The sequence below is a fragment of the Mirounga leonina genome, unplaced genomic scaffold (assembly GCF_011800145.1).
Source record: "Mirounga leonina isolate KUSES-001 unplaced genomic scaffold, KU_Mleo_1.0 Mir_125, whole genome shotgun sequence".
NCBI lineage: Eukaryota > Metazoa > Chordata > Mammalia > Carnivora > Phocidae > Mirounga > Mirounga leonina.
Window position 1 is genome coordinate 27904489 of NW_023270305.1, and position 24146 is coordinate 27928634.

The 24146-nt window shown below is 42.0% G+C and overlaps 1 protein-coding gene across 2 annotated transcripts; it reads left to right on the top strand.

Annotated features, from left to right (window-relative positions):
- The first annotated feature begins 1700 nt into the window (after positions 1 to 1700).
- MRPS5 (mitochondrial ribosomal protein S5) lies at positions 1701 to 24146 on the top strand. Of its 2 annotated transcripts, none has more exons than XM_035001021.1 (12): positions 1701 to 1931; positions 5285 to 5365; positions 7384 to 7521; positions 8350 to 8475; positions 10136 to 10369; positions 12126 to 12160; positions 13925 to 14015; positions 17071 to 17117; positions 17579 to 17636; positions 17946 to 18008; positions 20899 to 21035; positions 23774 to 24146. In XM_035001021.1, exons 1-12 carry the CDS (start codon positions 1874 to 1876, stop codon positions 23996 to 23998), a joined length of 1293 nt encoding a protein of 430 aa, XP_034856912.1. In that variant the 5' UTR covers positions 1701 to 1873; the 3' UTR covers positions 23999 to 24146. The 2 variants fall into 2 exon arrangements, with proteins under 2 accessions (XP_034856912.1, XP_034856913.1); XM_035001022.1 differs by having other exon boundaries at positions 1711 to 1885.

The following is a 24146-nucleotide window of genomic DNA, read 5'->3' on the forward strand; positions in this document are numbered from 1 at the left end:
AGGACTTTGACAGAAGTCTTGGTCTGACATCTTGGGCAGAAGCTATTCATTATGAGGTCATCGATTTATTCCAGAGGTCTTTGGTTAGCTATATACTTCTGAAGATCAGCTGCTTCTAGAGTATCTTGGAGAATCCTGTCTGAAGTCCTCTATTGCAGTAGGCTTCCAGTTGTATCACATCTACTTTCTGAAGATGTCTTCTTTAGTTGTGAAATATATACTGAAAAATTGACTCTCTGGAGTTTCACTGCTGTATTTTTTTTTTTTTTTTAAGATTTTATTTATTTGACAGAGACAGTGAGAGAGGGAACACCAGGAGGGGGAGTGGGAAAGGGAGAAGCAGGCTTCCCGCTGAGCAGGGATCCTGATGTGGGGCTCGATGGGATCATGACCTGAGCCGAAAGCAGACGCTTAACGACTGAGCCACCCAGGCGCCCCTAAACTTCACTTCTTGATAGGAGGAATAACATATAAGTTAGAGGCAGAGAAGGAATTGTTGGGACCATCTTTGCAGAAATCCTACCATCTATGAATTTTTTAACTGAGTAGTAATTTTCCCTCTTTAATCCACTGTTTGAGTGCCTCTTACCCAAATCCCTGCCAGCGCTGTGTGATCGATCAATCTCTTTTAATTTAGCCAACTTGATATGTTAAGAGTCTACTAAAAATGGGATGCATCAGGTGCGCCTGGGTGTCTCTTAATTAAGTGGCTCCCTTCTGCTCTGGTCATGATCACAGAATCCTGGGATCAAGTCCCGATTGGCCAGCTCAGCGGGGGAGCCTGTTTCTCCCTCTCCCTCTTCCTGCCACTCCCCCTGCTTGTGCTGTCAAATAAATAAATAAATAAAATCTTTTAAAAAAATAGAAATGGGATGCATCATAAAATAGGGGTGAAACAGGTTGTCTAATTCAGCAAAGAAAAAGGAAAAAGGGTAGATGAAGCGACCCACTCAGTCTTAATTTTTGGAATCCTAATTTGTCACTGTTTTTGTTTTCCTGTATGTTTGAAAATTGTTATACTGAATTTGAAAATCGAAGGTCTGGCTGAGCAGGAGTATTAGCTTCTTACAAGAAGCCTGTATCTTCAATGAATCATGGAACACTACATCAAAAACTAATGATGTACTGTATGGTGACTAACATAACATAATAAAATAAAATAAAAAAAAAGAAGTCCGTATCTTTTCTCCGGCCACATACTTGGGCAATCCGGGCAGGCCCAGGTGCTATGAAGCCATGAGCGGGGTTGGTGAAAACACCACAGCGTAGGATTGGGAGATGAGTGTGTGACCAAACGTTAGAATCAGAAGAATAGGTAAATGCGTGCCAAGGTACCTGACGTGCTTAATAAATCTAAAAACTGCAGAGCTTTTCTGGAGTTGGGTATGAACGACTTTATTATACTGTCTTACCTATTCTAAACCTCCTCGAGACATCACCCCCTGCACCTTTACTTAGACCCTTTCCGTGCTCGTCTGTACCTCGCACTTCTTGTTGCCAACGGTCCGCAGCCCCATCTCCTGTCAGCCCTAGGCGGACCTTACCGAACCGAAGCGCCCCGGCCTTTTCAGCCTGGTCACTGTCCTCCCCTCCCGGCAGAGTACACTATGAGCCAGCTCCGCCCCCACCCGCAGCCAGCCCAAGCCCCGCCCCCGGGTCCTAACGCAAGGACCCCAGAGGGGGCTGTCCGCGGCTGCGCCGGATTCACTGTATCCTGCTGCCGGGACAGACAATCCCCACCCGGGTCTGCGCTGCGGCGCGGCCCTCTGGCCTCGGGAATTCGGCCGCAGGCTGTGGCCAGTCGTTCGGGAGTTGCAGTCGCTGCAGGCGGTGGAGAAGGCGGTCCTGACGGAGGCGCTCTCAGGGCTCCACCATGGCGGCGGCGGTACGCGCCGCTGGCTGTCTCCCTGCGCTGTGTGGCCTGCGGGCGGGTGAGAGCCGGGATGTTGGGAGAGGGGCTCTGAGCCGGGGCGGGAGCGGGGGCTCGCCCGCGGACTGCAGATACACGGGCGGAAAGAAGCGACAGGACGCGGCTCCTGGGTCCATCATGCTCGGCTCCCGTCCTTTCCTGAGCCGCTGTGTGACCTTGCGGGCTCCCGCGCCTTCTCTGGATCGCAGGGCTCCGTCTGTAAAGTGAGGGTGGACTGGACGCCGTCCAAGGCTCCTTCCAGTTCACCAAACTGCTCGTGCGTGCTTGGCTAAGAGGCGCGGGGAACTGGGAAGCATGCATCGTCCTCCCGGCGGGCGTGATGGTGATTCATTTGGTGGTGGGTTCATGTGGAGATGTCGATGTGGGTTCGAGGCAGGTGGAGGCAGTCCTCCAGCTTGAGTCGGATAAGGTTAGTATCAGTCATTTTAGATTCCGGGCTGATCAGTGTCATTATTGAAAAGGAGGATGTTTTGAATGCCCGTGGTTTTGCTGTTAAATTGTTCTCTCCCACCTTTGTTGGTTTGCAGCCTGAGGAGGGGCAATCTGCTATATATCCTTTAGCATAAGGTCTATTTCTGTGCTTCATGATCGACTTGGCCTTTTTTCTTCGCTCTATTTTATTGTAAATCCACAACCCAGCATTCGTAATTCCGAAACCCAAAGACCTCTAAAAACAGAAGATTTTCTTGTAACTCATTTTGTTGGGAAACTTAACCTGAAATCATTTGGCAGAAAAATCTGTCCTGAACATTCTTTACCTCTGTCCGTGTTGTGACTACCTCCTCCTTTTTCAAGGCTCCATTCAAATAGCACCTGTGGCACTTGGAGCTTTACTTCATGAGCTCTTAACTGTGTTCCAGGGACTATCTTAAGCTCTTTATGCTCTTCCTTACTTCATCTGCACAGTGCCTTTGTGAGATAGATGCCTTTATTATTCCCATTATACAGATGAGGGAATCAAGACACGGAGGTTGGGAAATGTGTTCAAGGTTACACTGGAAGAGGGTCAGGTTTTTGTACCCATACCACTTGGCTCCAGAGCCTGGTTTTTGTTTGTTTGTTTTGTTTTGTTTACCCACCCCCTTTTCTGGTATATTATAAACTTTTCTTTTGGTAGCAGCTTTATTGAGATGTAATTTACACACCATACAATTATCCTCTTAAAGTGTACAATTTAGTGGTTTTTAGTATATTCACAAAACTATACAACCATCACCATATAATCAACTTTTAGAACCTTTTCCTCACCCCAAAAGTATGCCCTTTGGCTGTCATCTCCCCAGTTCCTCATTGCCCCCAGCTCTGGGCAACCACTTATCTTTCTCTCTCTATAGTTTGCATGTTCTGGATATTTCATATGCTGTGTGGTCTTTTGTGATTGGCTTCTTTCACTTAGCATAAGGTTGTCAAGATTCATTCATGTTGTAGCATGTATCAGTACTTCATTCCTTTTTATGGCTGAATTTCTGTTGCGTGTACATACTACATTTTGTTTATCCATTTATCAGTTGATGAATATTTGGCTTGTTTCCACCTTCTGGCCATTATGCCTGATGTTGCTATAAATATTTGTGTGAAATATTTTTGTTTCTCTTGTGTGCAGACCTGGGAGTAGAATTGCTGGATCAAATGGTAATTCCATGTTTAACTTTTTGAGGAATGGCTAAATTGTTTTCTCACATAGCTGCATCATTTTACATTCCCACCAGCAGTGCATGAGGGTTCTTATTTCTCTACATTCTTGTCAGCATTTGTTATTATCTGTCTTTTTGATTATAGTCATCCTAGTGGGTATGAAGTGATATCAGTTTGTGGTTTTGATTTGCATTTCCCTGATGGCTTATGAACATCTTTTTTTGTGTTTATTTGGCCATTTATAAATATTCTTTGGAGAAATGTCTGTTCAAATCTTTACCCATTTCTTTCTTTTTTTTTTTTTAAGATTTTATTTATTTATTTATTTGAGAGAGAGAGAGAGCAGGAGAGGGGGAGGGTCAGAGGGAGAAGCAGACTCCCCGCCGAGCAGGGAGCCCGATGCGGGACCCGATCCAGGACCCGATCCAGGGACTCCAGGATCATGACCTGAGCCGAAGGCAGTCGCTTAACCAACTGAGCCACCCAGGCGCCCCTCTTTACCCATTTCTACGGTTGTTTTTTTATTAGTGAATTGTTAGAGTTCTTTATATTCTAGATGCAGTTTCTTTGTCAGATATATGATTTGCAAAAATTTTCTCCCAGTCTGTATGTTATCTTTTCACTCTCTGAATATAATGTCCCTTGAAGCACAAATGTTTTAAATTTTGGTGAAGTCCGATTTATCTAATTTTGGTTGCGTATGCTTTTAGCATATCTAAGAAACCAAAGCCAAATTCAAGGTCATGATGATTTACCCTTAGGGTTTTTTCTAAGCGTTTTATAGTTTTTCCTCGTAACTTTAGGTCTTTGATCCATTTTGAATTGATTTCTATATATGGTATGAAGTAGGGCTCTAACTTCATTCTTTTGCATGTGGATATTAGGTTGTACCAGTACCATTTCTTGAAAAGATTATTCTTACCCCACTAATTTACCTTGGTACCCTTTTCAAAAAGCAGTTACCAGTAAATGCTGTCAGAGCCTGTTTGGAAGCACTGTTCCGAGTGAAGTGGCTCACAGTATGGTTGCGGCTGGGTGCCACCGGGGCTTCGGAGGAGAGAGGAGAGCAGAGGGCTTGGGGAGCACTGTGGGAATTAGGGAGCCTTCACCCAGAGGTGATGTTTCAGGAGAACATGTCAGAGACTTAAAGGGATTGAAGAGCAGAGTGTGTTCAAGAATGACTAGAAGTCTGGTGTAGTGAAAGAGGGTGGAGGGGGTAGTGGTGGCAGGTGAGGCTGATGTGGAAGGTTGGGGCCATGTTGCAGTCCTGTAGGCCATGTTGAGGAGTTTTGACTTTGTTCTGCAGGCAGTAGGGAGCCAAAGAATGATAAATCGGGCCTGGGAAGTGACCAGGCGTTATTTTAGAAAGGCCTGCCTGACAACAGATAGAGAATTAGAAGGGAGCAGCAAGACCTGCCAAGGGACTATTGTTATCTTGTGGCTGAGGGATGGAGCCTGAGCAAAGAAGGGGCAGTAAGACCATGGGAGAGGATGCGGCTGATAGATTTTTGAGGAGACTTTATAGGGCTTGGTAACTGGTTAGATGTGAGCATGAAGGAGAAGATACAATGTGATATTCAAGTGATCATGGACCCGGAAATGACTCATTTACTTCTCTTGGTTCTTTTATCCTATAGATATTAATATTCTTTGGGTGTTAAGAATGTTCCTTTTAATGTAGAAATGTATCTTAAAAGAATTTTTTTTTTTAATTTACAGGTCACATATGGTCCAGACAGCTTTACCAAAACACCTTTCCAACAGCTTCCATTTTGGCATTGAAGACTGTTCTCAGCAAAGGTGAGATTCGTTAATCCAACTGCCTTTTCTTATAAGAGCTAATGCTAGAGTACTTTATGTAGGCATAAACGTAAATGAACAACACACATTCTTTTTTTTCTTTTTTTTTTATTCTTATGTTAATCCCCATACATTACATCATTACTTTTAGATGAAGTGTTCCATGATTCATTGTTTGTGCATAACACCCAGTGCTCCATGCAGAATGTGCCCTCCTCAATACCCACCACCAGGCTAACCCATCCTCCCACCCCCCTCCCCTCTAGAACCCTCAGTTTGTTTTTCAGAGTCCATCGTCTCTCATGGTTTATCTACCCCTCCGATTTCCCTCGCTTCATTCTTCCCCTCCCGCTACCTTCTTCTTCTTTTTTTTTTCTTAACATATATTGCATTAACACACATTCTTTATAGTGGAAGCGCATAAGGGCTAGAATAGTTTTCAAGTTTTTTTTGATTACAGTTGTTATACTTCAAGGCTTTAAAAAAAATAATAGCTATGATTTTTGGAGTAATACCTGTGTGTCAGGCTTGTAACATGTTATATTGGTTAATTCTCACCAGTTTTTATGAGGGGGTTTCATTTCCATTTTGTAGATGATGGAGTGAGCCTCTGAGAGGCTTAGTGACTCGCTCAAGATCGCATAGCCAGTAAATGGCAGGACTGGGTCCAGAGCTGTCTGGGTACTGTGATGCATCCCAGTAAAGCTGTGTCTTTGCAGAGGCCTTTGCTCCCACACTGACACAGTACAGGGCCCTGTCTTCAGTTACTCTCCAGCAGGGAAGGAAGCCAGCCTTTCCGGAGCCCATGTTGTGTTTGTGGTCAGTGAAATGCCTTTTCCTATGGTTAAGGCAGAATTGAAATCTCATTGTGTCCTTGACCTTCTGGAACTCTCTGTGCTGAACTTTACTTTTAGTCTCAACTGCCTTTTATCTTGTTAACCCCACTTGTTGAGATGCCTTCATGCCTTGCTTGAGGGGTCCAGAGCTTACCCGAGCTTTCCTCTCTCCCCCTCCTCACTTTTCTCATAGTGACTAAATTCTCCATTGAAATACAAAGCTGGAGTGTGTGCACTGTTTTTGTGATCAACATTCCCATTTCCTTGAGTCCTTGATTCCTGTCACCCTGCCGTCTCTCTCACAGGACACTACCATCCATGGGATTGGTCAGATGGCTGCCTCTAAGACATGGCTATTTGAAAACGTTTTCTTATGTGACACATGCATATGGTTAGAAAAATTCCAGGGCGCCTGGGTGGCTCAGTTGGTTAGGCGACTGCCTTCGGCTCGGGTCATGATCCTGGAGTCCCTGGATCGAGTCCCGCATCGGGCTCCCTGCTCAGTGGGGAGTCTGCTTCTCCCTCTGACCCTCCCCTCTCTCATGTGCTCTCTCTCATTCTCTCTCTCTCAAATAAATAAATAAAATCTTAAAAAAAAAAAAAAGAAAAATTCCCAAAAAAACGCAAAAAAAAAAAAAGGAAATCTCTCCTACTAACCACAAACACATCAGTCTTCTTCCTCAGAGGCAACCGCTGTGACCATTTTCTTACATATTGCTTCTGAAATTAGTCTATAAAGTATATTCATGTCCCCTCCTTGTTTTTTCAACATGAAGGGTAGGCTGCTCTAGTGTTAGGCACTGTGCTCTTCTAACCAGACCATTTACAGGTCTTTCCACACGGGCACATTGCCTGCTGAATACAGCAGAGGTCACCATTTGCCCAGAGTAACAGTGCTGATCATGGGGTTGTCAGGGCAACATAGCACCGTGGGGACCCCGGGAAGGACAGATCTACTTCTTTCTTTAGACAGCTGCATCCATTATGTGCATGAACTATCACTTCTGTAACGAGGATGGGCAGTTAGCTCAGTGGTCTAAGTTTTGATTTATTTTTTAAAGAAAAGCTGTCCTCAGGATTTTAGTGACTTACTTGCATCAGGAATGATTAATTATTTGGTGCTGGCAATACTTTTTCACAGGCATGGGCATCTAACTCAGAGTTTTATTCCATCACCTACAGGCCCTCTCGCGTCTCCAGGGACCAGAGACAACCATCATTTCAGCAGCTTGACCTGTGCGCCACAGACACTGTGCTGTAGTTCTTCTCCCAGTAATTTGATGGGGCAACAGTATAGATCCTATAGTTTCTTCACTAAATGTACGTAGCCTGGCCACAAACTTCCCATTTCGTGAAACAGGAAAATAAAAGGTGCTTTTGTATCTTAATTTTTCTTCTTTCTTTAATGAATTAACACATTAGAAATTAGTATATGATGTGCTATTAAAATAAAAATATTCCTCAGTGTACCTCCTAGAATTATCTCACATACTACCGACTGTACTTTGTATTTGTACTGTACTTTGGGGCGCACTAGTTTACTTTAATCCCCTTGTTTGGGGCACCTGAGACCTAAAGAGTGTTGAATTGTGGCCCGAATCCCTGCTGATTTAGATTCACAACAAGAATATACTCAAAGTCTGTTTTCAGTTGCACTTTTAGCTGGGGAGATAGTACAAATCAGGAAGAGTTAATTTTAACTAGACATTGTTTTGCTAACACTACTCCTACTTGCAGTGGTATTTGAAATAGTCCAATCTGAACTGAAATTAGCTTGTAATAAATGGAGATTGATTTCAGAACTCACAGTTAGGCAAATTAAAAGAAATTAGAATTGGGGTGCCTGGTTGGCTCATTTGGTCAGCATGCAATTCTTGATTTTGAGGTTGTGAGTTCAAGCCCCACATTGGGTGTAGAGATTACTTAAAAAAAACAGAGTTTCTGTTTTTTTTTTTTTTTAAAAAGAGGATTATAAAGCCAGTTCATTTTAGATTATTTGGTAAATACAGAAAATCAAAAAAGAAGAAAATGACCTACAATTTTACAGTGATACAAGTGAAGTTGGCCTCTTCTGGCCTTTTTTATTAAGTAGGGGACCATAGATCATTGCTTGGTAATTAAAAAACCAAAAAACCTGTTTCATTACAGTGACAGCCGATGAGCTTTGGAAAGGCGCTTTAGCAGAGACTGGAGCAGGAGCAAGAAAAGGAAGAGGCAAAAGAACTAAGAAAAAGAGAAAAAAGGATTTGAACAGGGGTCAGATCATTGGTGAAGGTAAGCTTATTTATAAAAAAGCTAATGTGCCTTTTAAGGTTTTCCTCCTAGTTGTATAGAGATTTTTATAGTCTAGAAGCCTCATACATTTCTCAAGAAGGGCATTAGGGTCTGTAGCTTTAGAGTTCAACCAGATGGCCCACTTAATGCCGCATGATTCTGGGGGAAGAAAATCCCATAGAAAGGAATTCATTCAGTTTTTCATTCAACAAGCCTTAAGTGCCATTGTGTCTGCATCTTCTGCAACAGTCACTGCCCTCAAGGAGCTTATGATTCATTGAGAGAGATGGCAAACTTTATCTGTAAAGGGCCAGTTAGTAAATATTTTTAGCTTTAGTGAGTCACTAAAACTCTGCTCTGTCCAACTATTCAGCTCTGCCATGGGAGCTCAAAAACAGTCCTAGATAATACGTGATCAAACCGGGATAGCTGTGTTCCAGTAAAGCTTGACAAAAACAAGTGGTGGGCAGGGCTTGGCCCCTGGGCCTTAATTTGCCAACCCTTGGAACACATGATCGTTTATACTTGTGTTTTTTGAAGAGTCAAAATAGTACAGTGTACTTGAGTCGATATTTTGTGCTGTGGTGGCTGACAAATTATCCTTTATTGTAATAGGCCTCAGGCATAAAGAAAACACTGTTCACTGCACTTGTCTATTTGAATGTTTTTCTCTAGTGACTCACCTTGTATCTTATTTTTTAACGTTTTTAAAAGTTACGACAATCGTATTACATATACCGAAAAATTCAAAGATTATAGAGAAATCTAAAGTCCCCTTGATGCCCTTTCTGTCTCTTCCAATCCCAGTTGCTGCCCCCAAGCAAGGCATTGATCTCATTTTGATGTTTCCTTCTGACGTTTTTTAATATTTTTATATACATAAATACCCTCAAAAAACCATATATTTTCTTAAAAAAATTAAATTATCTCATGGTATGTACTGTCCTATAGTTTACTTTTTTCACTCAATAATAGGTCTTGGAAATTGTTCCATATCAGAATCCATATCGCCACCTTACTCTTTCAGCTTAGTGCAGAATATTTCATGGGCTGAAGATGCCATAGTTCATTTAACCAGTCCAATATTGCTTTACATGTAGATTATTTCCACTCTTTGCCTTTACAAGTAACATTTCAGTGGCCCTCCTTGTCCAAGCACACTTATGCCTTGTACTTGTGTAGGAATGTTTCTCTAGGTAATCATGAAGTGGAATTACCAGTTACGGGGACGGTACACTTAAAATTTTAATAGACAGTGCCAAGTGGCCTGCCAGATGATCATTAGTTTAAGCTCTGTCCAGCAGTGTCATTGTCTATACACCCGTTGCCTGCCATTTTAACATTTAAGAAATGAATGATTTTTATTATATATTTTTTTTCCTTTTTTTTTTTTTATTCTTATGTTAATCCCCATACATTACAACATTAGTTTTAAATGAAGTGTTCCATGACTCATTGCCTGTGCATAACACCCAGTGCTCCATGCAGAACGTGCCCTCCTCAATACCCACCACCAGGCCAACCTGTCCTCCCACCCCCCTCCCCTCTAGAACCCTGCCTGCCCTTCAGAGTCCATCGTCTCCCATGGTTCGTCTACCCCTCCGAAGAAATGAATGATTTTTAAAAAAATTCTTATTAATGTATTTTTTTAAACCTTCAGGGCGTCATGGCTTCCTCTGGCCTGGTCTGAATGTCCCTCTTATGAGAGAGGGAGCTGTGCAGACCATTGCCCAAAGAAGCAAGGAAGAGCAGGAGAAGGTAGAGGCTGACCTGGTCCAGCAGAGGGAAGAGTGGGACCGGAAGAGGAAGACGAAGGTTAAACGGGAGCGAGGATGGAGCGGAAACACATGGGGAGGTGTCAGTCTTGGCCCCCCTGACCCTGGTCCCAATGGAGGTAGCAGAGTCCTGGTGTTGCTTCCCTTTGTGACAGAGAGAGCACTTACAGTTCTAGAATTCCTTAATAGGATTTTATTTACTTGTCTGTTTAGATTGCCTTTTTCTAAGAAAGGATTTGAGCATTATTGGAATAACTTCACATTATTATTCAGTTGTAGTTTATGGAACTTTAGAGGCCCATAACCAAGAAGTATTTGACACATAGGAAGCAAAGTACTGGCTTTTGGCATCCTTACTGTGTGGCTTCTCAGAACCTTGAATGTGGTAGTATGCATTTTGGATCTATACAAAACACTTGTAGGATGCAGTTGCCCGAAAACAGTTTCCCCTGGGGTACCTATGGAGCAGTATGGTTTGGGAGTGCAGTTTTGATAACAGAAGGTAAACCAGATAGTTGTTCAGCTTTATAAAAGCATACATGAAATAAAAATTGATAAAATTTATCAGGCCAAATTAGAAAACAGTCCTCCCCCCCAACCCCATTCCAAATATGTAAAGAAATAAAAATCCATCTGAAAAATTCACTCTTGTCAATTAGTAGGAGATGAAGAAATAGACAAGAGTTTGGCTACTTTCTCAAGTTTGGCTTAAAGAGCAGAGGAGGAGTTGAGATGGAGAGATTCAGGTGAATGTGCTTAGAATGGAGCAAAATGCTTCAGTTGGGAGGATGAAGGTATGGATTGGAGAGAAAAAACCCATAAACTAAATCCCTAATGAGGGCCCAGATCCAGAATGGATAAATGGGTTAACTTGTGCCCACGGATTCAGGGGAGCCTGTGCGGTCGGTAGTGGAAATGTGTGCATGCTGGGGGCATGGTGTGTGAGTGCTGTCTGTCTGGTGGCTTCAGTTAGTCTGTGAGGAGGACGTGGGGTCATCTGTTGAAAGTAGGATGGGGGCATGGATGAGCATGGCCACCACAATCTTTTGATGAAGAGGCAGGGTATCTGGGACTGGCTTCAAAATTATCCAGTGGAATAGGAGTTAAGAGTTTAGAGAACAGAAGATTGGCTATGAGTTGATAATTATTGAAGCTGGCTAATGGGTATGTAAGATTTCATTTTGCTGTTCTCTCTTATTTTTTATATGATTGGAATTTTCTATAGGAAAAATAAATAAAAATAAAAGAACTCAGAGAGTGTTTGAAATGGCTGCTGTGGTGAGTAGAAAAAGACCTAGAAGGACATAAAAGGCCAGTGGGCAGCAGGGAGGACTTAGATTGAGTTGGAGACCATGAATCTGCAGTGGCCCACATGTGTACTGTGCTTTGACTTCTCTCCAGCAGCACCCAGCAGGCCAGGTGTGGCCAGGCAGGCACATTGATTCTGGCCTGGATAGCAGGGTGGAGAGAGAAGAGGGTGAGGGAATTGAGGACATTTGGAAGATCTGGTGGAAGTGATGGCTTGTGGTGTCTTGGCTGAGTGGTAGAGGCTGTGAAGACCAGAGAGGGTTAGAGGGAAGGGAAGATAGTGGTCAAGAGTCTGGAGGTGCTGGGGAGCTCCAGGAACCATCACCATGTGAGTTGTTGGGTGAGAGAGCTGGAAAGGTGGGATGATGCAGTCAGGGAGAGGGTGGCGGAGTTTATGAATTTAGTGCGGGAGCAGTCACTGGTGATGGATGACCAGGGAGTGGCAACAAAAGATCTGAGATTCTTTCTCACTTAAAAATTGCTGGTGGTGCCTGTGTTGAAAAATGCTTTCATGCACTAACTATATAGACACATTAATCTGGGTGCCTGCTTCTTTTCTCTCTACAGAAACATATGATGATTTTGATACCAGGATACTTGAGGTAGGCATGCAGAATTAAATACCCAGTTGAGCCTTTGGAGAAGTTGGGGTGGGTGGAGTGGGAATAGCACAAGAGGAACCATGAGGAAAGCTCTTTTTTTTTTGAGAGTACAGGGTGGGGGAAAGGGGAAGATGGAGGCGGGGGTGGGCAGAGGGAGAGGTATAGAGAGGATCTCAAGCAGGCTTCATACCCAGCGTAGAGTCCAATGCAGGGCTCAGTGTCATGACCCTGAGATCATGACCTGAGCTGAAATCAAGAGTTGGATGCTTCACTGATTGCGACACCCAGTGCCCCCAAGGAAAAGCCCTTGATGCATGACTTTTTCTGAGACAGAGAGCTGATTTGGATAAGGAAATAATGACATTTTAATTTCAGTTACTTGATACTGGCTCTCCTGACTGCTGCCCTTTGTGGGGGTTACCAGTTGTGGTTTCATGACAAGGCAACCTCAGTGGTATTGTTGAGAATGGAATTTGGAAATTACTATTAAAATCCTCCCTCTTAAAGCTAAAGTAGGATTAGCAATTTATCCTTGAATCCTAAACAAGCTGTATTTGGCACTCAGTTCAGAGAGCAGAGGGGAGGAACCCCATGGGGCAGGGGAAGAAAGCTTGGAGTTGCTGTGAGTGCCCAGCTCTTGATGAGGAAATAATCTGCAGGGCTGTTTGTGGGTCCTTGAAACTGAAGCCTGTATCAGGTAAATTTCAATCACTCTTTCCAGGGCACTTCCTAAGAGAATGAGCTTCCCTTTGAGCTAGTACCACATACGTGGTCAGGGTTAAATACCATATGGAAAAACCACTTGTTGATTTGTGATCGGATATGTATATTCTTTCATCATTATCAGTAATTTAAAATATGTTTACAAGCATTTTATGTCCTTGGGTCCCAGTTTATACCTTTTGGAAGTAATCCCTTTGAAAAATTCTGTATCCGTGGATGATTTCCTATAAGATTATCCATGGGTGTGGATTGGAGCTTCCTTTTCCTTTAACCTTATTTTATGGGAAAGGACTTGCCATGTAAGCAGTTAAAGGTAACAGGTTGATAATTCCTGGCCTTTTAAATACGCAAAAAAAAACCCACAACAAAATAAGCAAACAAAATAAAACATAGAATTTCCTGTAGTTTATAATAAGCAGGTATTTCCAAATTTTGTATTATCAGGTGAGCCTAATCCTTAGCATAGAGATCCAGTCTTATCCTAATTCTTTCTATGTACTGCATTTTCATTCATTTCTAAGATGCACATTTTTTCATATCTTAACATTTCTGATAATTGGGATATGTTATCAGTCAGTTATAAATTCTTTCAAAATTTAATCAGCAACTCTCTTCCTTTGTGAAGTTCATTAAAATAGTGTATATTGAATTGTAGAGTTTTGAATCCCTTCAAAAGATATCTCAGTCCAACCTTCTAACAATCTTATGAAATAGGAAGGGAAAGTCTTATGTCCATTTCACCACTGAAGAAATAGTGTGGAGAGAGGTTTCCTTTGGAGAAAGTTTGCTGTTGGTGCTCATGACTTGGACGATGATGTAGCTACTTGGCATGGGCGGGTGTGTGTAACGAGGTCACTCCGGTTCCTCACTTCAGAATATTCTTTTTTTTTTAATTTCATTTTTAAGTAATCTCCACACCCAACGTGGGGCTTGAACTCAACAACCCCGAGATCAAGAGTTGCATGTTCTACTGACTGAGCCAGCCAGGTGCCCCCAGAATTTTCTTAAGGTGTAATATATATGAAACATTTTGTCTTTTAGGTAAGAAATGTTTTCAATATGACAGCAAAAGAGGGAAGAAAGAAATCAGTCCGTGTCCTGGTCGCGGTGGGGAACGCCAGAGGAGCTGCAGGTGAATGGGGTGTGATAGGCATGGTGCTGGTGGTGGAGGCAAAGGACAGGTGTGGCCTGGGCTTGGCTCTGGAGTCTGTGGGTTCTTGCTGCGGCCCAGACTCTTTGTACAGATTCAACCTTTTTAGTGGTTTGGGTCCACAAACTTTGTGGCAAACCCATAAAATCCCTTAGAGGAAAAAGAACAGATCTTCCTCTACCTGCCTTTTCCATGGAGAACAATGGATATTTGAAAGGGCTTAAGACACTGTTGTATTATGTATAATAGTGAAAAATTAGGGGGGAAAAGCCACTAAATGTTCAACAATAGGGACATAGTTACAAAAAAGAGTATAGCCACACATTGTAATATTCTGTAGCCATTAAAGAATAATGGAAAATTACTTACAAAATAATGCTAAAAACAAGCAACTAAAAAAAATTCACAGAAGACTGTATGATATCTCAATTTTTGTTTTTTTAATGTAAGTATGTTTCTATGAAAACAAAAGACTAGAAGGAGGGCGCCTGGGTGGCTCAGTTGGTTAAGCCACTGCCTTCGGCTCAGGTCATGATCCTGGAGTCCTGGGATCGAGTCCCGCATCGGGCTCCCTGCTCGGCGGGGAGTCTGCTTCTCCCTCTGATCCTCCCCCCTCTCATGTGCTTTCTCTCTCTCATTCTCTCTCTCTCAAATAAATAAATAAAAAATCTTTAAAAAAAAAAAAAAGACTAGAAGGATATACACTGAAAAAAGTTAGTGTTTAAAGGTTTGTGCGTCATTTAAATTTTCTTCTTTATACTTTTATGTAAAATTTCCCCAGTGAACGTCTGGTTTTGAAGTGTATACATGGATGTATTAGGGAAAGAAAACTGGAAAACTTCCTATTTAAACGCATACTGACACTGTCAAAACAAGTCACCTATGTGATACCATGTTGCCAAAAGAAACCACTCTTAACACTTAACTTTTATATCTTCCAGAAGTTCTGTATTCATATATCACCATTTACCTTTTAAAAAAATTTACACAGAGGGATCAGAGTATATCCATAATTTTGTACCTTGCTTTCCTTGCTTAGTATTATGCGCAGAGATCTTCCTTTAGTAGCATAAACAGATTCTCTCTCATTCTTTGTACTGACTGCATAGCGTTCCATTGTGTGGAGAAACATAATTATTGTAACCTTTTCCCTTTTGGTGAATGTGTTATTTCCATTTTTTACCACTTATAAAAACCAGTGAGCTCCTTGTATGTGTACTTTTCCAAGTATATCAATAGGGGAAGCTTCTTGCAGTGAAATTGCTGCCTTAAAGTTATATGCATTTTAAATGTTGATAAGTATTGCCAGATTGCCCTCCCAAAAGGTTGCGTCAGTTTACGTTCTACCGTACCAACACACCCTGGCCAGCCCTGGGTATTATCAAACTTCACTGATTGTTAAGCGTATCTCTTAGTTTTGATTTGTATTTCTTTAATTATGAGATTTTGGGCACCATTTTACATGTTTATTGGCCATTATTTCCTTTTTGAGATCTGTTAGTTTACATGTTTTACCCATTTTCCTATTGGGTGATTGTTCTTTTCTTTACTGATTGGTATAAGCTCTTTGTAAGTTAAGGACATTAGCCCTTTATCATACATTTGACTTAGTTTTTAATTTTTTTCTACACAAAAGTTTTAAATCCACAGAAGTTTTAAACCTTTCTGTAGCAGCTTTTTTTTTTTTTTTGAGAGAGAGAGAGAGAGAATGAGCAGGGGAGGGGCATAGGGAGAGGGAGAGAGAGAATCATAAGCAGGCTTCATGCCCAGTGTGGAGCCTGACTCGGGGCTTGATCTCACTACCCTGAGATCATGACTGAGTTGAAATCAAGAGTTGGACGCTTAACCAACGAAGCCACCTAGGTGTCCCTATATAGCAACTTTATCAGTCTTTTATCTCTTCTAGTTTTGGGTCTTGTTTACAAAGTCTTCAATACAAGTTCACTTGTATTTTTCTCTAAGACTTATATGGCTTAATTTGTTTTGTTTAAACTAGGGATTAGGGGGCGCCTGGGTGGCTCAGTCATTAAGTGCCTTCATCTCAGGTCGTGATCCTGGGATCGAGCCCCGCTTTGGGCTTCCTGCTCTGTGGGAAGCCTGCTTCTCCCTCTCCCATTCCCCCTGCTTGTGTTCCCTCTCTCACTGTCTCTCTCTCTCTGTCAAATAAATTAAAAAAAAAAAAAATCTTTAAAAAAACCCCCCAAACTAGGGATTAAAATCTACAGCCCCTTTTGTCCCGGGTTCTCAGATGTCTTGCATTTCTATCTCATGGAGCAGTATTACTTTATATTACTTTCCTATGTGTAATTTAAAAATAAAATACATTCTTCAAAGTAAATAATTAACATAATAGCAAATAGTGGCAACATTTCTGTTAAATTGTGATAAATCTCATTTCATAGGGTTAAGCATTCACAAACTTAGAATTGTTGATTTTATTTCCTGGTTAATTGAAATCTGAATTGCATTTGAAAGTTCCAGTGAAGTCGTGGTTTTACTCTATAGCAATATATATTTTTACCCAACCTTTCTGGTTATTTTAATCTATTTTAAAAAATGTTCAAAACCATTTATCTTACTAATTTAGAGCATGGTTAAGTTTTTTTAAAGTATATTTAGTTTTATCTAGAGGTTTATAAAAGTTAGTGTTATATACCTAACCTTGGATTTCATAGATAATTTCAAATGTAATCTTTCCCAAATGCCCCAAAACATAAGTGAGTCTCTATAGGCTCATGTTTTTGTTTTTGCTTTGTTTTGTCTTAAGTTTTATTTATTTAAGTAATCTCTACAACCCAGTGTGGGGCTCGAACTCACAACCCTGAGATCAAGAGTTGCATGCTCTTCCAACTGAGCCAGCCAGGTGCCCCCCTATAGCCTCATGTTTTATCATTTGTTTTGGATAACAGGTTTTCTTTGGGCAGAAGACAAATGAAATGCTGTGCAATATTGTAGGAACTGATACTTGAAATGTGGTGAAAGACATTGTGTGCCAAATTTATGCCCTTTTTTATAGTTTTACTTTTTTTTTTTTAAGGTTTTGCTGTTGGGAAGGCCAGTGATCGGATGGATGCTTTCAGAAAAGTATGTACATTTTTCTTTTGTTGATAGCAAAAGATCAGTGTGCTAGTCACCATTAGAACTACAAAAAAATAACAATGAAAGTAAGAACCTTCCCCTGAGGCTTCCTGTCAGAAGTTACTTATCTCCCCCAAAGCAGCCTTAGCAGCACCTGTTTTCTTTTCCGTTGGTTTTAGCAGACTTGTGATTGCTTACCAAAAGTGGGAGACAGCTGCGAAGGTTGGAACTCTGACAGGATGTTCAAAGATACTAAGGAATTATTGTTAATGTTTTTTACGTGTGATAGTGATTACAAATTTTTAAAATTAAAATCCTTAGCTTTTAGAAGTATATAATTAAGTTTTTGTATAAGTGTGAAATTTTCTGTAATAAAATATTTTATGGAAGGTATTTTTTTTAAATCTCCAAGAAAATGTAAATTCCATCAATAGATTTAAGAAAACTATTTGCCTTCTTTCTTTCAGGCGAAGAACAGAGCAGTTCACTATTTGCATTATATAGAACGATACGAAGACCATACGAGTGAGTGTTCATCTTCTCTTGTAAAATTTGCAGGATTACACTTGTTTCATTAAGTGTGACAGTTTAGCTCTGTGGCTATCTTTGTGTTTCTCTGCTGGTTATCATGTTCTGGAACAAATAATTGTGTAAAATACAGAAACAAATTTTCTCCCCTGAGAAGGTTAGTAATGAGTGAAATCAGAGTTTTGTCACTCATCCTTGGCCGGTGTGTGTTAGCTGCTTAGGGTAGTATTAGTTGCACTGGGGTATTTACAAGGGCATTAAAGCTACACACCTAATCCTTCTTATGTTTATGTTTTTACCCTCCAGTATTCCACGATATTTCTTTAAGATTTAAAAGGACACATATCAAGATGAAGAAACAACCCAGAGGTAACCAAAAATACTCTTATAATTTGTTAAAGATAAAGCAGAGAAATTATCACAGATCCATCCTGTCCTCTCTTTTTGATCACATGTATTGAACTCCCTTTTGAAAACACCAGAAAGGAAAGGCCTACGTTAGATTTAAGCAGGCCGCGGCTCTCAGGGAAATAAAAAGTAGTCAGTCTCCTCAGGCTCCCATGAACACAGGCATGTTCCAGGGCAATTCTGGGTGGAAAGAGCACACTCTGAATGGGAAAGCGCAACTGAGTGAGTTGTTGGGTTTGGATGAGTGGGACCATCAGTTCCTCCTGGAGAATTATTGATGGTATTAGATGGCAGACTCTTACAGCTTCTTCGGTTCCAGTCGTTCATTCGCATTGTCAAGTATCGATTGAACACTGTGAGCTGGTTGCTATGCTAAGCTCTGGGGATGCCGAGGTGGACCTTCCTGTCCCGTGAGAGAGCAGGCAGGCAGAGCTCAGGGTCACGGAGCTGGGGCAGTCATGCCCAGTGGACCCTGGGTATACAATTCTTTGAGCACTTTGATTTGTGTTTAGCCTGTGGTTCTACAGTAAAAATGATACTCTAGGTATGTCTTAAAAAGTTTGGATCAGAAAAAGATAAAATATCTAAATTTTTCATGTCAAAGCTTCTAGTATGTGGAAATAAATGAAGAAAAAACATCAAATTCAGTACTAATTGTGCACCAAGAGAACTTGCCTTCTCCATTAAAATCATAATCATTTATATGCTTAATAAAAACCTTATTTTTATTAGAGAAGTACTGAGTCGCACACTCAGACGTCAGGGTTTCTTGACTTGTGCTGTTCCCGGGGTAGCTGGGACCCCGAGTGGCTCTCAAGCACTTGAAAGGTGGCTGCTGCCAAGTGTCAAGTATACGCCAGATTTCAAAGGCTCAGTGTGGGAAAAAAAGAAGATAAAATATCTCAAAGTTATTATTGATTGCATGTTGAAATGATAGTGTTTTGGGGATATTAGGTTAAGAAAAGACATTACTAAAATGAATTTTACCTCTTTTTAAAAAATGCATTGATGAGAAAATTTAAAATTCCATAGATGGCTTGCATTTATGGCTTATGTCCTATTTCTGTTGGACAGTGTTGGTGTAGATACATTTGTATCTGAAAGACTTCTGGAAGATGGCTGAATTAATTGCTGAAGTTTGCTTTTTTTATCTTCCCTGTCTCCTGAAGCTGTATTTTTCAGGTTTCTATATAGTTGAACCCACTCCCTGTGCATTGGGGCTAAATATTCTGATCTTGAAGCTAAAACAGTAGGCTGTGTTATAGATAGCAGTTCCTAAATTATGTTCCTGCGCATTGCTATTTCTGTGAGGAGGTATTAATTAAGGTGTGAACTCCAGAAAGAGTGCCATGTGGGAAAACAGTTAGGGAAAGTAAGAAAAGATGCTTGTACATCTTTGGGATTGTTGCAGTCTTTCATGCTCTGCAATGTGAATCTCCCGGGGGGATGGAGAAGGCGGCGTTCGCAAACTGATTTGACCATGGGACGCTTCTTCCTTGGCTGCAGCATGATGTCTAATGCCTCCCGCAGCACTGCCAAGCACGTCCCATATCACACCACACACACACACGCACACACACACACAAATTTAACTTTGATTAAACCGGGGTTTTGACACAGTGCCTGCCTGGAAGTGTTCACAATCAAAGTACATTCAAATAATTACCACAGGACTGTGACCACTCTTACATGGATGTTTGTATATGTACAAAGCTGGCTACTGTTTGGGGAGTGTCGTGTGTGGTCCAGGGACTGTGCAGTCTACCTGCCTTCCCTTGGGAGCTCAGCATCACCTCTGCTGAGTAGGTGTGGAGGAGAAGGGAGAGGCTCTTGCCTGGGATCATCCAGTGAGCAGTAGCAGGTTAGAGTCTGCCTTCCAGGCCCTTCCATGATCTGCCTTGCACCCTCTTTCATGGGCACCAGTCTCTAGATGTGTGTGCATTTATACACATCTGTGCATGCATGCATTTGTTCACACATGGACACTTGTTCTGTGTATATAACTCCGCACAGAAGGACAAACCGCCCTGTTGTTGCCTGTCTTAGCTACCCTCTGAGGTCGCTAGTTTTCACATGATCTGGCATAGCTCTGGGATCCACATTTAACTGACTCTTTCAAGTAGAAGGGATGGTTCTGTGTTAGGTGCTTGGATCCAAATAGAGTTTTTATATACATATATTGAATTACCATTACAAACTGGAAGTTAGAAAGCCAGTAACATAGAGTAGATCCTCTACCTTAAAGCAGGGAGGTGTGTGCTGAGTTCCATATCTGGCTAATCAAAATGTGAGTCTAAATTTGGGGTGTCTTTCTCTCACTGCTACCTGCATTTGCTGGGTACTGATCTAGGCTCTGAGGATACAATAGAAATAATTTCTTAGCCCTCACAGAGCCCACATTCTACTGGGGGGAAACATCAGATAAGCAAGTTCCACTAAGTGCCTGAAAGCAGCAATTAAGATGCTGTGTTTTGGAGGGAACGGAGGAGAGGGTGTGTTACCAAAGCCAAGAAAGGAGTTTTTCCAGGAAGAGGAGGAAGGTCTCGGTGCAACTGAGCAATTGAGGGGGTGAAAACAGATGTGTCCCTCTATTAGCCAGCTCAGGCCTGGGGGGGTCAAGAACTTCCACGCATTTCTCTTAATCTTTATAACATCCCTGTTTTTTTGCCCACATGGTTTGCTTTTGCCCATTATTTTTTTAGTCTTTATAACATCTCACTTAAATCAGTGTCATTATGGAAGTTTTCCAGGGAAGTGGTGAATCCAGAATGTGAACCAGGGCCTCCCAAACTCAGAGGCCAAAGCTGTGTGAAAGGCAGCAGGGTGACTGATGGCGTTTTTCCTTTTCTAGGCTACGGCCTCCGCTGCCATCGGGCCATCATCACCATCTGCCGGCTCATTGGCATCAAAGACATGTATGCCAAGATCTCTGGGTCCGTCAACATGCTCAACCTCACACGGGGCCTCTTCCATGGGCTCTCCCACCAGGTAACCCTTCCCTGGGCTCTGAAATAGAAGTTCGTGTTCATATTTCAGTTGTGGGCATTTAGACCGTGATGTCCTGGGAGCCTCTTGGAGTTGCTGTCCCGGCGCCGCCTGAGCACTTGGGCGTTCTTTGCTGCCTGTGGCTGCATCAGTTTAGTTACTCCAACTGGGGAGTTCATGAAAATTACCCTTTAAAAAATACTTCATGGCTGTTTTAAAGTGAAATGAAATATTTATAAAAGCCAGTAATTATAATCTATGTTTTATTATGAAAAGAATTTATGCTTGTTCTACAACTCTTATGTTGTAGAAATGTAAAGTAGAAAGAGAAAAGCTGTTACCTAATTTAGTCTGTTCAGTTGGGACTAGAGTGAAGCCTTTCCACTCGAGAGCACTGTCTTCAGGAGAAGCACAGCCGGTTTTCATGTTACCCACATAGGTCATTCAGACGGACACCCAAGCTAGAAGGAACTATGAACATTAAAGATTTTATTTATTTATTTGACAGAGAGAGAGATAGAGCAGGAGCACAAGCAGGGGGAGTGGGAGAGGGAGAAGCAGGCTTCCCGCTGAGCAGGGAGCCCCATATGGGACTCGATCCCAGGATCCTGAGATCATGACCTGAGCCGAAGGCAGACGCTTAACGATTGAGCCACCCAGGCACCCTGAACTATGAACATTAAAATGCCAAGTTATTTCTCTGCAGAGATGAGAGCCCTGGGCTGCCACCCAGCCTGCCCCGCTCAGCCTGGGCAAGGCGCACAATCGCTCTGCTCTGCAGCGGAGAAGCCCCTCCTCCTGGGCTGCCCTCTCACCTGCTCCAAAGGATGGCCTGTCCTTTGAAGGGCTGGGTAGACCTTAGCAGCTGGATGAGCAGAAAAGACAGCCAGGTTCAAGAGATTCAACTTTGACAGTCTTCCTGATATTTAGAAAGTGTGATAGCTGATTTTGAGTAAAGTGGTCCGTGGAATAATTGTACGTATCTCTGTGTAAAATAGGAAAATTAATTGGAAGAAAAGCTCTGGTTGAAAGATCCTTTTTGAACAGTTGTGTGTGTGTGTGTGTGTGTTGGTACTATCTAAAATATGCTTCAAAAGCACTTCTAAATTCAGACTTCTCATTAGAGGTTTGTTTGATGTAACTAAGGTATTGGTTTTAGATAGGTTATATTTATGATCAAGTAGACTTGTTCTTTTATGTAATATTTTTTGTTTGTTTTTTACAGATGTTATTTATTTATTTGAGAGAGAGAGAGTGTGTGCACGAGTGGGGGGAGGGGCAGAGACAGGGAGAAAAAAGGCTCCCCGCTGAGCAGGGAGCCCGATGCGGGGCTGGATCCCAGGACCCTGGGATCATGACCTGAGCCGAAGGCAGACCCTTAACAGACTGAGCCACCCAGGTGCCCCTGTAATATTTTTGTTTTATGTTAGTACTTTGAATTTTCTGATATGATTACCATGTATTATCGTCTCTTCTAAAATGCCATCAACTATAAAATGTTGCATTATTTGGGGCGCCTGGGTGGCTCAGTCAGTTAAGCGACTGACTCTTGATTTCGGCTCAGGTCAAGATTTCAGGGTCATGAGATTGAGCCCCACATTGCTCTGTGCTGAGGGTGGAGTCTGCTTGGGATATCCCCCCCCCCCCGCACATGTGCTCTCAAAAATAATAAAAATAATACATAAATAAATAAAATGTTACATTATTTCATGTGCCACTAGAAAAGAAAAAGAATGTCACCAATTTAAGCAATATGCCATTGATTGTAAGACCCACTAATTTAAATTATTTTATTTTGTTTTTATGAAATAGCTCATTTTTCTAATTTCAAACTTACACAGAATTAGAATAGTACAAGATGGCCAGAGTCTGGAAGCATGAGGTTGGACATACCAGCTATTTTAATGTACTATCACTAAGCCATCTACTCCGTGTATTTGCCTTTTTCCAGACTTCTGTGGCTGCTGTCTGTAATGCATCCGCACGGCCCTCCCACCAGTGCCAGCAGTTAGCAGCCTGTGGCCAGCCTTTGTCTCTCAGCACCTCCCCCTTGCAGCCCAGTTGTTTTGAACCAGGTCTCAGACATCACCTTGTAGCATTCATAAGTATTTCAGTATGTATTTCTAAAAGATAAGGATTAAGAATTATCCCCCACTACTATTATACCTAAAAGTTAACAGTGCCGCAGTATCATCAATTACCTAGGTAGTGTTTGTAGTAACATATCCATTTGTTTGAATTTTACAAAAGTTTTTTGCATAATTCGTTTGAGTTAGAGTGCAGAAAAGGTCAGTACATTATAAGTTCTTGCCGTGTCTTTTAGGGCACTTCTAATCTGTAGGTTTCCCTCTTTTTTTTCCTTGGAAACTGGGTTGTTTGTCCTGTAGCTTCCCAGTGTGCTGCTAAATACCCGTGGGTTCTTCATGTCTTCTCTCCCTGCATGTCCTGTAAAACAGTAGCTAGAACTAGGGGCTTGATAAGATTCAAGTTCAGTTTTGGGCATGGCATGGCACATAATTGGGGGGGTTTGGAAGGCAAGAGACCAGAGGCAGGGGCCCTTCCTCCATTCTAGTGGGGAGATGATACCATTCACTCCAGGTACCATGGTTTAGCTGCAAGATACATTACCCAGAATCCTCTGAAATGGAAGTCCCCCAAGTGGTATGTGGACGTTCCTGTTCTTTCAGTTACAGATGTTTCTCATAGACCTAACCTGGTGTTCTCAATTTGGTATTGCCCAGGAAACCCATCAACAGCTGGCTGATAAGAAGAGCCTCCACGTTGTAGAATTCCGGGAGGAATGTGGCCCTCTGCCCATCGTGGTGGCCTCCCCGCAGGGAGTCCTGAGAAAGGATCCTGAGCCAGAAGATGAGGTTCCAGACGTCAAACTGGACTGGGACGAAGTGAAGGCCGCACAGGGAATGAAGCGCTCAGTATGGTCGAATTTAAAGAGAGCCGCTACCTGAGCTTCCCTCTGGCCTCATACAGCTGCAGCAGCTGGTCCTGTCCAGCACCTAGAGGAGGCTCAACCCCTCACATGTTGGAATGTCACTTTCTTTTTAAAGGACAGGCCAACCTTCTTTATTGACAAATAATAAATAACTATAGCTTTAA

Coding starts and splice junctions, on each gene's coding strand:
- MRPS5 (XM_035001021.1), top strand. CDS start 1,874: ATGGCGGCGGCGGTACGCGCCGCTGGCTGTCTCCCTGCGCTGTGTGGC. Junction 5,366..7,383: donor GAAGACTGTTCTCAGCAAAG/GTGAGATTCGTT, acceptor CATCACCTACAG/GCCCTCTCGCGTCTCCAGGG. Junction 17,118..17,578: donor GGATGGATGCTTTCAGAAAA/GTATGTACATTT, acceptor TCTTTCTTTCAG/GCGAAGAACAGAGCAGTTCA.